The sequence below is a fragment of the Carassius carassius genome, chromosome 34, assembly GCF_963082965.1.
Source record: "Carassius carassius chromosome 34, fCarCar2.1, whole genome shotgun sequence".
Classification (NCBI taxonomy): Eukaryota; Metazoa; Chordata; class Actinopteri; order Cypriniformes; family Cyprinidae; genus Carassius; species Carassius carassius.
Window position 1 is genome coordinate 17,097,038 of NC_081788.1, and position 17,675 is coordinate 17,114,712.

The 17,675-nt window shown below is 38.6% G+C and overlaps 1 protein-coding gene across 2 annotated transcripts; it reads right to left on the reverse strand.

Annotated features, from left to right (window-relative positions):
* Nucleotides 1–922: 922 nt before the first annotated feature.
* Nucleotides 923–17,554, reverse strand: LOC132114530 (interferon-related developmental regulator 2-like). Of its 2 annotated transcripts, XM_059522688.1 has the most exons (13): nt 17,404–17,554; nt 9,232–9,291; nt 7,175–7,288; nt 6,975–7,056; nt 6,747–6,871; nt 4,251–4,408; nt 4,107–4,160; nt 3,837–4,015; nt 2,989–3,097; nt 2,779–2,913; nt 2,467–2,595; nt 1,967–2,059; nt 923–1,802 (listed from the first exon to the last, which is right to left on the reverse strand). In XM_059522688.1, exons 1-13 carry the CDS (start codon nt 17,450–17,452, stop codon nt 1,722–1,724), a joined length of 1,368 nt encoding a protein of 455 aa, XP_059378671.1. In that variant the 5' UTR covers nt 17,453–17,554; the 3' UTR covers nt 923–1,721. The 2 variants fall into 2 exon arrangements, with proteins under 2 accessions (XP_059378671.1, XP_059378672.1); XM_059522689.1 differs by lacking the exon at nt 9,232–9,291.
* Nucleotides 17,555–17,675: the final 121 nt, after the last annotated feature.

The window sequence follows — 17,675 nt, forward strand, 5'->3', positions numbered from 1 at the left end:
GCTCTTCTTCTGTGACCCAGTAAATGGTGGGTTTGAACATCTCAGACCCACAGAAAGGACAGAGGTACCAGGAACAACAGTCCTTACATTTCTGGAGAGTTTGCTGCTCCTCTCCTCGCAAAATAGTTTTGTGTAGCAATGAAATACAAAGGACAAAACATTAACATATTAAAACACCTTGATGTGTCTCCTGATGATGGGCATATCAGACAAGTGATTTGTACCTTAATCGATCTGAATCTGCATTCCAAAAAAAAAGAAAAAAAAAATTACAAGAGAAACGCTCTGAAATAACAGCTGATCAACTGAAAAAGAGTTTTAACGTATAAAGCCAGTGATGCAATAAAGGCTTTTTAACTTTTCACTATAGAATTCGAGTGCCTTGGAGTTCTAGTTCTTAAATATATATACTATCCCATACAACCAAAGAGCACCGATATTTCATACCCCATACAGCACTTACTGGTGCTTTCAGTTATATGCTCTGTATTTCGGTAACCTTGCTAGTTCATTCCTGACACAGTGCGAGCTGATAGATCTGCCCTTATTGCTAAGTATGCAGAATTGTTATAATTTACCTTTGTATGTTTACTTGTAAGGCTGAACATTTTAGCCAAATTTATGAGTTAGGTCGAAAATCTCGCGAGAGTACCCATGAAAGGAGCCGTGTAAATAGCTTTTCAAAATAAGAGTAAAATTAAAAAAACCATGAGCATGATCCTAATTAGTTACTTAAAATGAAATATAATAACAAACGAACAATATATGTATATATTTTTTAAACTGACTATCAAACAACAAACTTTAAATGATATGCAATCAAATACACAGGCTGATAAGATTCGTAGAGCAATCACTTTCTCCATGAATTTTCTCTTACCAAAAAATACAACTGCCCCTGTCAAAAAGACTTCCAACACTGTTAAGGAGAATTACATAATTTATTTACTTTTTTCTTCCAAAATCCTGCTGCTGTATACAGTACTTTTGCTTCAAAGAAAACTTATGACGTGTTTTTTATATTTAGAAAGAAATTCAAAAGAAATGTTGAAAGCATGACCTAAATGTGCAGACATGAGCTTGTGGTAAGGGTACAATGATGCAAAAACCTTATTTGACTAAACAAAGCCAAAAACAACAACAACCATTCACATCTTAATTCAACCCTATAATTAAGATATGAAACATGGTTGATTTAGTGTCAGTGAGAGAGGTTTAACAATGGTCTGCACTAACTCTGGCAAACTGCAGTCAAAGATAAATTTTCATTTGTTTGCATCATCAGATCATAGGTGCATCAGCATAATCCATTTATAAAATGCATATAGAAAAACTACAAAGAACTAGGTTTTCTTGGCCTCTTTGTTTGCAGCAGAGCTGTAAAAAGTTAATGTTTCAATGATAAAAATTCTCTTTTGTCCCAAAAACACTCGAGGAGGTAAAACAGGTTTCAACAGAAAAGCTGAATACAGCCTTACAAGAGGTTGTTATAAAGATACAATATTTCAGGTTTGTTTAATAGTAGGATTCCTAGCTTTCACACTGTGATGTTAAATAAAAACACAACACCGCATACACACGTGCACACACCCAGCCTTTCACACTCAGACAGTCACGCATGTCCATTGTCAAGTCTCTGGCTTGGCAGTATGTCAAACTATAATTTCAAGTGAGCCGAGTGGATTCTAAGGATGTAGTGTTTCTCTTTGTCGCATTCATCCTCACATCACATCGGCACGTTTGTCCCTCACTTTGTTCCTCAATTTAGTCCGAGCTTTGAATGCAGCAGAGTTAAACAGATGCTGTGAAAAGACGAACCAAAATTGCATAAACACACACACAAAACGTGATTTAATTAGCTTTTTTTGGCAGAAAGCTCACAAAATCAATTGAATCTGACTTCACTCTGACTTTATGTCAGTGTCACCTTTTGTTATTTATTATAAGCGAAAAGGTTCAAGATTACCCTCTCTGTGCGGGAGATCCTGCTGGCTTTGACAGACGCATCCAGGATGAGAGGAGGTCCGAGTCCAAAAATATCCCTCAATAAAGGATTAAACTACAAAAACAGACACAAAAACTCATAACAAACAGTACAGAACAGTGGTTCTCAAACATGGAGTCAGGGCCTGTATGGGGAGCTCAAAAGACGTTAAAGGTAGCCTCAAGATGACTTTAAATGATTTAAAAACACGCTACAAAAAAAGCATTAAATAAAAATTCTAAACTGGTCTACAAATATATATATTTTTAGTTTACACAATTTTAAAATGCCACAGGTATTTTATAAAGAATATAACTTTTTAACAAACTCTAAATTGTACTAGATTAGAAATTGAGAGTGAAAAACTCCATTCAGCTCTTGATACTTTCACTACAAAGCAATGAATTTCTGATTTGTTTTAGAATCAGACGCCTGCACTTCAATTCTGATTTCATTCAATATCGATTTATTTAGATACTCACCTGTAGGTGGTGTCTGACTCCCGACTCAAGCACTTCCTTAAAGGCATCATAAATCCTGCGGCGCATCCAGCCATCAACGTAGATGGCCTCAATCCCAAACTGGATCTTCTCCTCTGTGAAATCTTCATTCTGAAATTAGGAAGGAATGTTTGGTCTGATGTCAGTAAATCTTAAAACCATAACCATCTAAGACAGTACTGGAACAACTCTGCTTATTAGGCCTGCATGCAACGTGGCTATAACATATTTGGATGTAATTTAATGACATGTTATTTTAAAATAAAAAGGCATGAATTGTGGTTCTCCTGTCACCTCAATGTAGTGCAGCACCTCTCTGAAGATTGAGCGCTGTTTCCTGCGGTCATTTTTAGCACGATGTTTATTTCCATCAGTCGCTAGGCTCTTCAGACTGTCACACAATGCATCGCAGTCCTCATACACAAACTCCTGAAATACAACACACATTACGTACACTGCCATCTTCCTGACATTCAAACTTATTCACCATTACACAACACACACCTGATCAATGTCCCGTCCCAGTTCATACAGCAGAGCGATGGTCTCTCCCACAGCAATCCTGAAGTTCACCTCACTGCTTTCTAAGCACGCATGTAGACGTGGCAAGTGGCTAAAAGACAAGACAAAGGGAAAGATCATTTTACAGACAAATAAATCTATCTATTCAATCTGGGTGTTGTCAGATAGCTTTTTTCACCTTGATGAAAGCAATACATAAAATATAATAATGCCTTCTGTATTCACTGTGGCTTAGATATCAGAACTGTTTTGGATTGTGGCTTTTTAACAACAAAGGCAAAAAGTTGCAAGCCCGTACACTATAAGGGTGAAAAAGACAAGAAAAAAGCAAATGTGAAATAAAAACAACAACATGACATTCTTCAGTGCCTAATTATAAAAGCGACTTACAAATGAGGAATAAAAAAGCGACTTATCATAAGGATGCAATGCCATGAGAGGTGCTGGCAATTTAAAGTTAAGTACAATAGTATAAGCTAGAACATGGAGGGATATAAAAACATTGAGAGCATAGAAAAAGTAGGTTTTTGTTGTTGTTTAAGTTCTTTGTTACTGAAGTTTAGCAATGAGATATGGGTAGATTTATGGGTCCAAACATTATCAAAACAAGTATCGGCCGTTCCTCAGTAAATATGTTTCTTGCATTTGTTTTTTTGTTGTCCTTTATAGTGTGCAGAACCGTTTTTTTTGCATCTTATAGGCTGTTTGGATTATTGTGGCTTGTGCTGTGAGTATTTGGCAGAATTAGAATTTTTTAAAGAAAAAATTGGTTATTGTTAAACTTGTTAAACATTTGTGCAAAGATGCGCTTTCTTGCGATTCAAACTCACTGGCTGAGAATGGTGTTAATGCGTGATGCAGGGCAGAGGGTGCAGAGCAGAGCCCATGACTGCAGGGCGGCGCTGTGGAGTGCAGGGGTCCCGGCTTTGACAGTGGGCAGAGTGCCATCACCGAGGGGATATGCACCCACAAACACACTCTCCAAATGACCAAGAGACTTTATCAGGTCCTGAAAAAGACAGGAGGAAAAGACAGATGATGCTTCTACAAACATGCAGATCTATAAATATTCATATGTATTTTACAAGATCTGATCATACCTCTGCATCATCTGAGGCAGACACGTAGCAGCACATACCCAGAGCTCGAGCACACTGACAAAAGGTGAAGATATAAGTAAACAATCCCATTTTAAATGTTTATGTAGTCGTAGTTTATAGACGTATATTGAGGCATCAACTCACACTCTGTCGAGCGGACAGGCTGGCACAACTGTCAATCAAGATGGAGCTGAGGATGGGGCTGAGCATCTTGAAGCCCTCCTCACCTTCAACTCCGCCCCCGAGCTGCATGCACAAGAGAGCGCTCACCGTAGCAGCAGCGGCCTGCTCCTCTCCTCCACCTACAGATAAAGACACTATCAAGTTAGTAAACTCTGTTTATTTGCAAAGCGAGAGAAACCAAAAATAACATGTCTACATCCAAATACAGCCTGGAATTTCTCCCCCCGCTGCCCTCCATCAAGTTTTTTTTCTTATCCTTTATAGAGGATACATTTACAGTTTGCTTATGGATGAAGAGTGGTAGTTTTTTTGACAGATTTAAAAAGTAGAAGCACACAGACTAGTGTTTTGTTAACAGGTTTTGTTATTTTTTGCCTTCGTATCTATTTTGTGAATAAATAATAAATGTAATAAGCAAAAAAAAAAAGATACAATGTAATATAATATAAAGACTTTTTATCCTTTCTGTGCTTTTACATGGTTTCTCACATATATTGTTTACTTATCTTAAAAAGGAAAATAATTTAGAAAGGTCTATCCGAACCCAAGCCAATTGATGGTTGTATGATTGCTGAAACATTAATATAAAATAACCGAATGACAGCACTTATTAACATAAGTCCGTTTATTATCAACTGCTAAGGACATTTCTATTTTTAAAATGAGCATGAACATTCATAGCATTTTTTTAAAAAGTTTACAGATTAAGATTAGAACAGATTATTTCACACATGAATAACACATTACATGCTAAAACAATATCATAAAACACAGTACGCACTAAAACATTGTGAACAGCCTGAATGACGGCACTAATTTGAACATTAATTTTAATGACTATTTATAACAACAACCTATTTCATATTTTTATTTAAAAAAAATGAGCATGTCGACAGTTCTACAGTAACTGGCACTTTCTCCTTCCCCCGCTGGCCTGTACTCGCACTGCACTTCACGCTCCGGGCCGGTATTCTGTCCATCTCTGCTACCCTGTCAGATTTAGCTACCTCCCATGAAAAAAAGTAGGTGGTACTTATATGGGCCCACCAAACCAAGGGGGAGCTTTTAATTGAAATGAGGGAACCAATATAGAGCCTTACACGGTCCGGCCCGGGGCTAATCAGATTCCTCTGCCCGAGTCGCTGTCCTCATTACACAGCTGCTGTAGCAGCCATTATAATAGCTTAGTTTTGGTTTTTAACAGCAAAGTGGTCATATTTCGTTTTGATTCTTTATTAATTTAAGTCAGAAATATTATTGGAACATTTTATGTTTGTTAAATTCAAGTTTGTTTGTTTAAAAAAAAAAAAAAAAAAATTAGCGTCATAATATTTTAGGAATTAAGTCAAAATTACGACAATGAAATCATGTTGCATCACGAAGTAAAACTGAATATATTACACCTGTATACTCCGCCAAAATATTAATAAAAAAAAAAGGTATGTGGCACCTGTCATTCTTCACATTTAAAACGAAAAACAGCAATAGGCTTACTGACGATTTTTTAAACTCAAATTGATTTATTTCACGAGACACTAGTTTGTATTAAATTGCTCAGTTTTTCAACATGCACTAAAATATTTATTCGTTATTACTTTCATGCTGCAAATATTAAACAGGAAAATATAATTGATTCACATGCCACATGAAAGGAGGCGAATATCTCACTACAGATTAAAGAGCGAAAAAAACATTTATTGTTTGTATTTTATCTTAAAATTGACAGAAGCCTGAGGCTTTGTGTTATAATAAAAAGTAACAAAGCCCAAAGCTTATTGCGAAAAATCAACATAGAGTCTAATTTTTAAATGGTTTAAAAAATGTTTATGGTTATCAAACCAGTGGAATATTAGATTTTATTCCGTCTACAAATAAATCATTTTAATGCATTTGCATTCGGTCATTTTGTTAACTGTGGTTCATTTTTTTGAGTCGATTGAGATGCGTTGACACCGAAGACCCTCTCACAACATATTGCTTTATAAATCTATTGCGCCTGCCTCTCAGAAATGTTCATGTAATCATGCTGCACATGTCAGTAGTTCCCTGGCGCGGTTGCTTACACTGCATGCGTACTGCACCCTGATTAAACTGAACTGGGCTCTGGCCCACTTCTTCCAACCAACCGCATCAGAGCGTGTCACGGAGCGATCACAGTCAACCGAACCGGGCTTTGGGGGTAAGACACGCTCGGGCACGGTTCACATCCTTAGAAAATAGTCACACAGCCTAAGCGATAATCGGTCATTAAATCGACTAATCGAATATTTGAAAATCGTGACCCATCCCTACATGTATATATAGCCAGAAGATTCACTTCAGTACTCATAGAAAACAAACAAACATGTAGGATTGCAAAACCGGTCTCTGTGCCCTTAGTTTTAATAATCTAAGGAGTGTCCCATTGACCTTCCCCTGAATTTTGACAATGTGTGAACACAAAGTCCTAAAACACACCTTTCCTCAAGCTCCTCTCCAGACAGTCACTGATGGTGAAACGTCTCTCTAACAGGAACTCATACAGGACTCTGGAAGAAAACCCCAAGCGCAGACTTTCTAGTGCAGCCAGGCGGGTCTTAGCACTGAAAAACACAAAAGATAAGAGTGAAACAGCTACAAAGCTCATTTAGTTTTCAGTAACTGTGTGTGCTTGCACTGCTCACTGTTGCGTCAGCATATTGATACCTTTTGTCCATCAGATTGTCGATGCATTGCTTCAGTTTGTCTTCAGTTTCTTCCTGAGCAGTTTGTTCATCTACCACCTCTCCTGCACAGCACAAAGTCAGTTTTTTTGCACTTGTATACTACTGGCAAAACATACTTTTGATAATGTTGTGCATGTATGATGTGATTTGCATGTCTTAGGTTTTTAATTGTTGGTGTACCTGTGCCCTCCTCAATGACTGACGCGCTCTCACTGGCGCTGCTGCAGTGACTGACGACATCCGACGCTAAATCATCATCACTCACACCAGACTCGCCTCTCGCCCCATTTCTCCCTAAAACAGAGAGAGAGAGAGAGAGACATGATGAAGAGATACACAGTGAACATTAGTTTAATAGTTTAATTAAATTAAGGATGAGAATGATCATAGGTTAGGCAGATGGGTGTGTCAGTGTGATCGTGTGTTTTAACTGTCCACAAAGTTCATATACCTTAACTCTCTGCTTGGACAAAGCCAGAAGATTCACTTCAGTGTTCAGAGAAAACAAACACACATGCAGGATTGCAAAACCAGTCTGTTAATTTTAATAATCTCCCATTAACTTTAACTGAAAGTGTGAACAGTCTGACTATACAGAAAATCTAACTAACACCTCTTTCATGCTCACACTCACACATACACTTCTAAGCAAACCAACAACTCAGAAACAGAGCTCTGATTTGGGTCAAAGTTCAGCGTGGCCTTTCTCAATCACACATATACACACAAACATACAATGGCCCTCTTGTTTTCCATTGAGATACCAGCAGACCTTTAGTTTAACATGAAAGTGTCCGTCTTAGAATCATGAAGATTTGTAAATAACGTTTTAAAATAAAAAATGTACTGAAGAGAAAAAAAAAATTGATAATTAAATACAGAAAGACAGATTAAATTCTCTGAGACACTATCCTCTTTAAACCAATCACTGTCTCTCTGCACTGATCAACTCTGGATCATGAAACTACGGAATCAAATCTCTTCAGTGATCAGGTTAATCTCTAAAAGATAGGTCATGCAGTTCATACTCTTGAAAAGATTCAATCAAACATATTGAAGCTATTACACTATATGTATTTGTGTTTCAAACAGCCTTACTAGATCTTGCCTAAAATGATGTTTGATTTAATCATGATTTAACCTGATCAGTCTAATTTCCTTGAGGATTTTAATAAAGATGTGACTCATTTGTAACTACTGTTAAAATGTTTTTAGGATCGTATTGATTTTGATTTTAAATAAATCTCATGCTCACAAAGGCTATGTTTATTTGATCACACAGTACAAACAGTAATACTGTAAAATAATATTACAACTTAAAGTTTTCTATTGTAATATATTTTTAAATTTCCTCCTGTGACTGTAAAGCTGAATTTTAAAACAAATGGAGAATAAAGTCAGAAGAGTCATCAGTATCTCATCAATATGAATGTGACGTTCCAACAGAATTTCAAATGGCAGTCTAACTGTTGTACCAATACATGCAACAGCATAAGACATGTCAGCAGGGATGCGATGGGAAGCAGCAGTGCATGCAGCAGAGAATGAATACCATGTCGGGGATGAGTCTGGAATGGTTGGGAATTTATGGAAAACAAATTTGAGACAATCCACAGTAGCCTCAGACTTTGCAGAGTCAAAATGTTGATAGAAACAGTTAGTCCAAATATTTTGACTTGAGTTCCAGTACTTTCCAGAAGCCTCATCACTCAGTGGAGCTGAACTTGCAACAGACTGGACACATGTGATTCCCAAGCAGCAGGGGGGGACTTTAGCATTTAAATTCACCATTAAAAGGTCAAATGACTACTTTTGTTAAACATCCCATTTCGCTCTGATTGCTCAAAGAACAATGAAAGAAAACTTTAGCTGCCTCAGAGAAACAGCTGCTTGGTGAGGCAATAAAAGCCTCTACTGATAATCATTTCCAGTACAATAGGAGTCAAAAGAAACATTTCTGGTTTGTACCAGTGAAGAGGTAGTTGACATTTACTAATGGGGCCTTGGATGTACTTTTGACCAAAAAATGTTAGGAAACACTGATCTAGAAGTCTGTTTTCACAAGAAAGCAGAAGTGATGGATGCTTCTGAGGGATTTTGGTTCTCAAGTCATGAAAGGATTTAGACAAATGAAAGAAGATGTAAACAAATACACATGAATGGATATACAGATGTAGCTTATTAAACATTAATGGGCTGAGAGGCATGGGGTCACTATCAAGATCAGGTCATGCTACCTGCACGTGACGGGGCAGTCTTTGACAACTGCAGCTGAAGCACTTCCTGTCGAAGTGAGCCTGCTCACAGTGAACAGGAGGAAGAGAGAGATTAAACCAGGTCTTATCTGAGATCAGTTTGACATTTCAAACATTCAACTGTAGGACAAAGCCAGCTGACAAGAACTGGTACTCTTGCACTCTGAAGTTCTCAAATCTTTCAAATGTATAACCCTGCTGGTCTTCTAATCTGGTATTATTTGTCTACTTTGCTGGTTTTGGTCATATTTAAACTGGTCAGAATGGAAATTCACCTTGTCCACCGATTAGCTACATACAATTTTATAGCAGTTGTGAAACCACCTGAAACCAGCTAAGACCTGCAAACCATCATAAGATGGTTTAAGCTTTTTTTTCAGTCAGTCAGTTCTAACTAAATGCACTGGTTGGCGCTGTGGAGAAGGGGATGCATGATTAATCGAAATGGAATTAAAATCATGATTCGACAGAAGCTGCCTTTGTCATGCGTATCTTTCAGTGAAGCACAGTTCTGTGATCAGTAGTAAATCTCCATCCAAAGGCCAGAGGGCGCTCTCGCACTGAAACTCCAAATACCGTATTTTTCGGACTACAAGTCACACCTAAGTATAAGTCGGATCAGTCCAAAAATATGTCATGACAAGGAAAAAAAACATAAGTCGCATTCATTTAGAACCAAGAACCAGTCTACAGCCGCGAGAGGGCACTCTATGCTGCTCAGTGTAGGCTACAGGAGCAATGAGCAGCATAGAGCGCCCTCTCGCGGCTGTAGACGGTAATGTTTTCTCATGAAATGTAAATGTAATTTTAAAAGTATTTCAGGCGAGAATGTAGTTGTTTAAAACTCAAATCTGTGGTTTATTTATGAAGACAGCGCCTATTTAAAAATGTGTTTCGCTGATCTCGGAGACGGTGAGCTCCACGCGATCAGCGAGAGCTCAGTCCTCATGTATCCGCCGAGAGCAGTCTCACCTCGGCTAGACCTTCTGATATGTGCCGTTGGCTCAGATGTCTCTTTAGTGGTTAAACAAAATAATTTGTTTTGGCTAAATCTAACAGGTTATCTTAGGTCTGTATTCAATTTATCTATATGTTTAAAATGAAAATAAAAGGCAAATTTATATAATATTTCATTTCATTGTAATGGCTGTATATCTATATATAGCTGTATATTCTGCAGCTGTTATTATGTTTAAATGAAAACGAAAGGAGGCAGAGGTGTTTGATATCCTATTTTGTTTTATTGTAAATATACAGTGAGGAAAATTGCAGTAGCCATGCTCAGCTGACTGAAGTTATCAAGTACGCTGCTGTTTGCAGAATTACCGGACCTGCGTCCTCGCAGACATCACACTCCCGAGTCGAATGCACAAAGTCTGAACTACCGAGGATGCACGTCCAAAATCAGTGTACTTTGTATTGAGAAATGCGCGCAGACCTACGTCACCAGTCTATTTGCCTAATCTTCCCGGTACTTTACACCGTGGTGAAAACGCACCAAGCAACAGGTCTGGGGGGAAAAAAGTTCCTGGTGGAAAAAAAATCCTGGTAAAAATGTTCCGGGTAATTTCGGTGGAAACGCGGCAATTGTCTTCTCTTCAGTGTCTGTTGTGAGAGAGTTCAAAACTCTGCAGTGTAGTAATTTCCAGTTCGCGAACGTATCATTTGATGTAACCAGATCTTCTTGAACCAGTTCACCAAATCAAACTGAATCGTTTAAACCCATTCGCGTCTCCATTAACTTTTTTAATGTTTCTGACACTCCCTCGGAGTTAAAACAAACCAATATCCCGGAGTAATTCATGTACTCAAACATTACACTGACTGAACGTGTGTAAAAGAGAACTGAAGATGAACACCGAGCTGAGCCAGATAACGAACAAAAGATTGACTGGTTCTCGAGTCAGGAACCGTTTCTGTCAAACGCGTCCGATTTGAGAACCGAGGAGCTGATACTGCGCATGTGTGATTCAGCGTGAGGCAAACTGACACACAGAGTGTCTGAACCGAACTGATTTTTTCATGATTGATTATGAACTGATTCTGTGCTAATGTTATGATCGCGGGTAAACCGAAGGCTTGAATCAAGGGCAATCATCGCAAATAAAGTCATTAGGTCGAGCGCAAAAGAACCGGTGAACCGTTTTCTTCAACCGGTTTATTGAATCGAACTGTCTGAAAGAAGTACTGGTGGACCCAAAAACTGATGCAACCGGTTCTTGACTCGAGAACGAGTCAATCTTTTGTTCGTTATAGTGCTGCAACGCGTCACAGTGTTTACATTTCGCGTAATGGCAGCTTCTGCTCCTGGGAATGGAGAAAGTTGCATTCGATCACAAAAACAGAGACCACGGTTTTCAAAAGTATGGGAAAACTTTAAACAGAGGCCAAATAAAATGGTCCTTTGTTCCATTTGCAAAACCGATATGGTGCACGACGGCAGCACAACTGCGATGCACGAGCACCTCAGAAGAAAACATTCTGGCGCTCTCCGGTGTTACGGTTTAACTGGTTACCGTGTTATCTGTGACAAACTTCCTGGTTCAGGTCTCTGCTGCAGATGTGATGGAACGACCGCAGCAGATTCTGCGATTCTAAAAGCACAAACTGATGTGATATTATTAAGTGTCTAATAAACGCAGACTGGCTCATTGCATGATTCTGATATACCGATCTACACCGAACTAGCTCCAGATCTCTGGATTCAAGACAGGACTCTCGGCGGCACATCGTGTAGCTGTTTAATCAAGGAAATGTGATTGTGTTAACTTGTAACCCGTTTACCTATTATGAAAATAAACCATAGCAGAACCCTGACTACATTTTATGGTTTGTGATGCTAAAGAACATTTCATGACGTCTCAGACAACTGTAAATTTGTGGCTACTGTGGTTTAATTCTAAACGCTATCGTTAACTCATATTTACCATAATAAAATAATTTTCTTTGCCTCTTTATTTTTGTATACTGTAAAAACTTCAACCACATTGAAGTATTTTTGGGAAATAAAATGAATAAAGGTTAAAATATTATATTAGAAGTTGTACTCATTTTTTTGTAAAGTTATCCAAAGGATTAATTAGCTAATTAAAAAAAGAACATTAGATTAATAATTTATTTTAATAAAGATAATCGTTAGTTGCAGCTCTAGTTCGTTATCTGGCTCGGCGTTCATCTTCAGTTCTCTCTTCACAGCAGTTCAGTCAGTGTACTGTTTGAGTACATGAATTACTCCCGGATATTGGTTTATTTTAACTCAGAGGGAGTGTCAGCCACATTAAAAAAAGTTAACAGCTTAACTTTGCGTTCACACCGCCGGCGTCGAGAGCGGCAAAAATCGCTCCTGCCGCTCTGCTCACGACGCTGCAGAAAGACTTGTGAGCGCGAGGATGCTCTGACGTAGATCGAATGCTTATTTTGTATTTAAAGTGGCCGCAAAGCAAACAAGCTTGATCTTGTGCAGACAAACCACAAGGAGGGTAACGTTATAAGTTAACCTCATTAAATATTGTTGTGGACGAAGTATTAGGGCTGTCGCGATAACCGCAATATTGTAATACCGCGCTATTGACAAGCAAACCGCAGAGAAAAGATAGCAACCGCAGAAACCGCAGCAACCGCAGTGTTCAGTTTTTTTTGTCACTGTGCATTCAATGTTAAATAAATTAATGATACAACATGGTTATGACTGTAATTTTCTCGCGAGCCGTTGTAGCTTTATGGCGCTTCGTTTGTTTTGAATAGGCCGGCTGAAACGATGGGAGGCGCTCGATCTCATCCCAAAATCAAATGTCACTTCGCCAGTTTGGGAACATTTTGGCTTTCAACCCGATGAAAAGGGCGAGCCAGCGAATATGGATGAGCCGATATGCAAAATTTGCTGCAAAAAGGTTCCTGTGACACGGCAATACATCTAATTTGAGGTCATCGGGACATTCTAAGACGCTTAACGTGAAAAATGCTTACCGTGGTTTACCAATACAGTGATATTAACAGACCAAACTCACTAAACTTCATACTAATAAAGTATATTATCTACAAAAAATCAGATGATCCCTGAATATGAATTCAATGCGTAAGCCTTTTCCTCTCATAGAAAACCATCATAAGGCTTAACGTGTTATTAAACGACTCGCAATCATATTCAGGGATCATCTGTTTTTTTTTTTTTTTTTTTTTACATCGTATACTACTTTATTAGTATAATGTTTACTGAGTTTTGTTTTTAAAAATCACTGTCTCAGTACATTAAGCGTTTTCTTATAACGGTTTTCTATCGGAGGAAAAGGCTTAACGAGTTATTAAACGAGTTGCATTCATATTCAGGGCTCATCTGATTTTTTATAGATAGTATACTTTATTAGTATGATTTTTAGTGAGTTTGGTCTGTTAATATCTTAGTACATTAAGCCATGTTAAGCGTTTTTCATGGTAGGCGTTTTAGGGTGTCCCCTGTCATCCAGCGCAGCTGCCCCCTCAAGCATCAGGTCGCGGAGCAACATCAAAAAGAAAAGCTGAGTCCGGTACCGGCCGACAGTAAGGAGTAGCTGAAGCCTTTGCGAAATCTGTAAAATACAGCCGTGAAAGTAACAGGCATACCTGCTGAAGTCACGGACAACATCCGCGTCAGTGCCCATACCCAAGTGAGCGTGAGCAGATAATGAGCTCACACAAGCTATCTGCTTGAGGAGTGCATCGACTCCAATGCGAATCCACTGTCCTGGTGGGCCAGTGGTGGCGCGATAATCAGTGTAGATTTCTGCTGCTGTCCAAAGTCGTGTGCAAATACGTGTAATACATGTTAGAACTCTTTGATTTCTTAAAAAAAAAATGTATTGGAAAACGCATGTTCTTGTTGCTGTTTGGCATTAAACAATAAACAAAAATGTTTTAAAACATGTCTGTCAGTTAAAAAAGCAACAATATACGCTACATAACTCAACGATAGAGCTTTGTATGCAGCAAAATCAGGATAAATGTAAAAAAAAAAAAAAAAACTGCGGTAATACCGCATATCGCGCTATTGAGCCACCCATAATAACCGCAGGGGAAATTTCTTAACCGCGACAGCCCTACGAAGTATTAAGATCCTTTACCTTATAATGTATAAAGCACTGTAAAAATATTTTGATGCAAGTAAAAGTCTTGCATTGAAAATGCTACTTAAGTAAATATAATCAAGTATAAACATTACTTAATATAAGTATAATCAGGGAAATTTTTAAAAGTAAACTGGGACTACAGTACTATTATTTATTATATCATTAGATTATTATTCCTATAACGTTACTGCACATCAGCAACTCATCAGGAAAATGAACAATCTCAGACACCTTGGTCCACGTATCACTTTTAATTTAGGTCCCTGTATGCAAACAGGGACACATCATAGATTATTGCAAATCCGAAACAGCAATCATCAACCTGTCCTCTATTGTGCTTGGGAACTAATGTGGTCGGAGCTGGGTTCTCTGGAATCCTCTCAAGCTGTGGACTTCTACGTTCCGATTGGTTACTGCCCAACCGCGTCATAGCTCATTACCATAAAGTTGCCCTGATTCAACTCTCCTCGACACTCTCAACCGCCAAGTCACGCCGCGATGCTCCTCGCCGCTGCTCGACGCCGGCTTACATTGAAAATGAATGACTTCCGGCCACTTTGGCACTCTCGACACCAGCGGTGTGAACACACAGTAAGTCATTTGTGGATTTATGCTTATTGGAGACGCGAACCATTAGAAACAATTCGGTTCGATTTGGTGAACTGGTTCAAGAAGATCCGGTTACATCGAATGATTCGTTCGCGAACCAGATATCACAAACTGCTTTGTTTTGAACTCTCTCACAACAGACCCGGAAGGGAAGACAATGATGAATAAAGTCGTAGGAGGGACAGAAAGCTCTCAGACTAAATCTAAAATATCTTAAACTGTGTTCCGAAGATAAACGGAGGTCTCACAGGTTTGGAACGACAAGAGGGCGAGTTATTAATGACATAATTTTGATTATTGGGTGAACAAACCCTTTAACACGGTTGCCACGGGTTGTTTTTCCCATGTCCTCATGTTGAAGCGACCCCAATAACATGATATTTAGCCCCTGAAATACACATTTTCTGGGGTACCGCCACCGAAAAATGTGTATTTTACCTCCTGGAATGTGATTTTTGCCGGGGAACACCCTCATAACACTATTGGGCTAGTTTTGAGTGGCAAAAAAACCTGGCAACCCTGCTGACGATGCAAACGCAACAATCTTGAAACATGATTTTTGAATCATGAATCACTGTTTCGGAAAATAATTGATTTAAACTGCTAAGAATCTAAATGAATAGCGATTTCTATGCGAATCAATGATTTCAAAACATTTAGCAAAAATCGGACTTGAATCGAAAACCTATGAATCGTGAATCGAATCGAAGTCTACCCAAAGATTCACAGGCCTATTATTTAATATTACAGCTCGCGTGAGCAGACCGAAAAGGCCCGGTTTTCGCGGCTCCGTGACACTTTGGCTTAGTGGTGGAAATTATGATTCTTTTTAGAGATTCGTTCATTTTCAGTTCGTTCACCAAAATGATTCGTTCAGAATCGTTCACTGATTCGTTCAGTGACCATTTCTTCGTATTACACAAAATAAGCCAGCAGATGGCAAAAAAAGTGTATTATGTGTTATGTCTTAAGTCAACGAACGTATTCACTTGTTACAAAAACTGATCTGGCTTTATTAAAATGTGTGTATAATCACATTCAATATATAAAGTCTAATTAAGTTTTTCAGATGAACAAAGCACAAGGTTTTCTTGCCTAATTAGCATTTTAATTGTTTGGTCAGACAGTTTGTAAATTATATATTCACATTCATAAATCGGGGATTAAACGTGGAGTTGCTAAATAAACAAAACAAGCGTATGTGCACAGTACAGTACTTAACTGCTTTTTGCATTTTTGCGAGATTGACATGCTAAATGGCAGACTAACCCTGTTTACTCTCATTCATTTCGTTCACGAACGAGATAAGCTATGTGCCAGTTGATTTCATTCACGAACGAAATGTATCAGCTCATTCAACTCATTCACGAACGACATGGGTATCAGTTCAGTCATTTCATTCACGAACGACATGTATCAGCTCATTCAACTCATTCACGAACGACATGGGTATCAGTTCAGTCATTTCGTTCACGAACGACATGTGTATCAGTTCAGTCATTTCGTTCACGAACGACATGTGTATCAGTTCAGTCATTTCGTTCACGAACGACATGGATCAGCTCATTCAACTCATTCACGAACGACATGGGTACCAGTTCAGTCATTTCGTTCACGAACGATAAGATCTCCAGATCTAGATTCAGACTCATATGAAACTCGTTCATTAAGGGCGTATTCGTTCACTACATTCAACAAATCACATACTCTGTCACATCTCATACTAGAAGGCTATTGGCTCGAGGTTGAGTAATTCTTTGACAGGATGAAATGGTTGTTACCCGGTTCACTGAGCTGCGCATGCGCTGCTTATAGCGCCGCGCTGCTGTGAAGGGAGGAACTTCACTGAACGAGAAGTACGAGTCAGTGGATTACGTGAACGAGAACGATTCGTTCACCTAAAAGATTCGTTCAAAAAGAACGATTCGTTCACGAACGACACATCACTACGGCTAAATATACACGAGCAGGCATGGGCTTCACCTGTCATGCTGCAGACGGAATAACCCTGACAGTCAATCACTTTGCTTCTATCCTTACTACTGAATTAAAAGGCAAACACGGTTTCTAAAGGAGTCATTGTTAAATATTTTGCTTATTATGCAAAATTCAAGTTTTTAGATTACTGGCAATTTGTCACCAAATAAGCATGGCATGTAATGCTAACGTTAGTTGTATTTTTCAATATTACATTAACTTACTTGATTGTTTTAGAATAAATACGCGATAATTTAGTGAGGTTTAGGCTCACAATAAAACATACTTTAACAGTGTTTTAGTTTAGTTTCACATACCGACAAATGTTATGAAAACAAAGCATTTGCAATTATGCAAGTAACGTTACAGTGATCTTGTTTTCAGGATATGTTGCTGGAAGAAAACAAAAATATTTCTTGGTGACCGTTTCTATTCGGTCTGTGACAGCACGAGGTGTAAAACTCACCCTTACTCGAACTGTTCCCACCGCGTTTACCCTTTTTGCTTCGTGGCATCCCGACAGCTGCTCCAGAACACCGAAGCTCAAAAGAGACAGATTATAACGAACAAGAGGCTGTGGTCAGTAAACAGTTTATCAACAATCCCAGCCGAGAAATACTATCATCTGTGCAGTTTGGCCCCACGCTTTAGGCACCGCCAATGTAAGGTGCGCCTCACACCGAAATCAAAATACTTCGAATTCAGTCTTAGTTTTAGTATTTATTATCTATGGTTGTC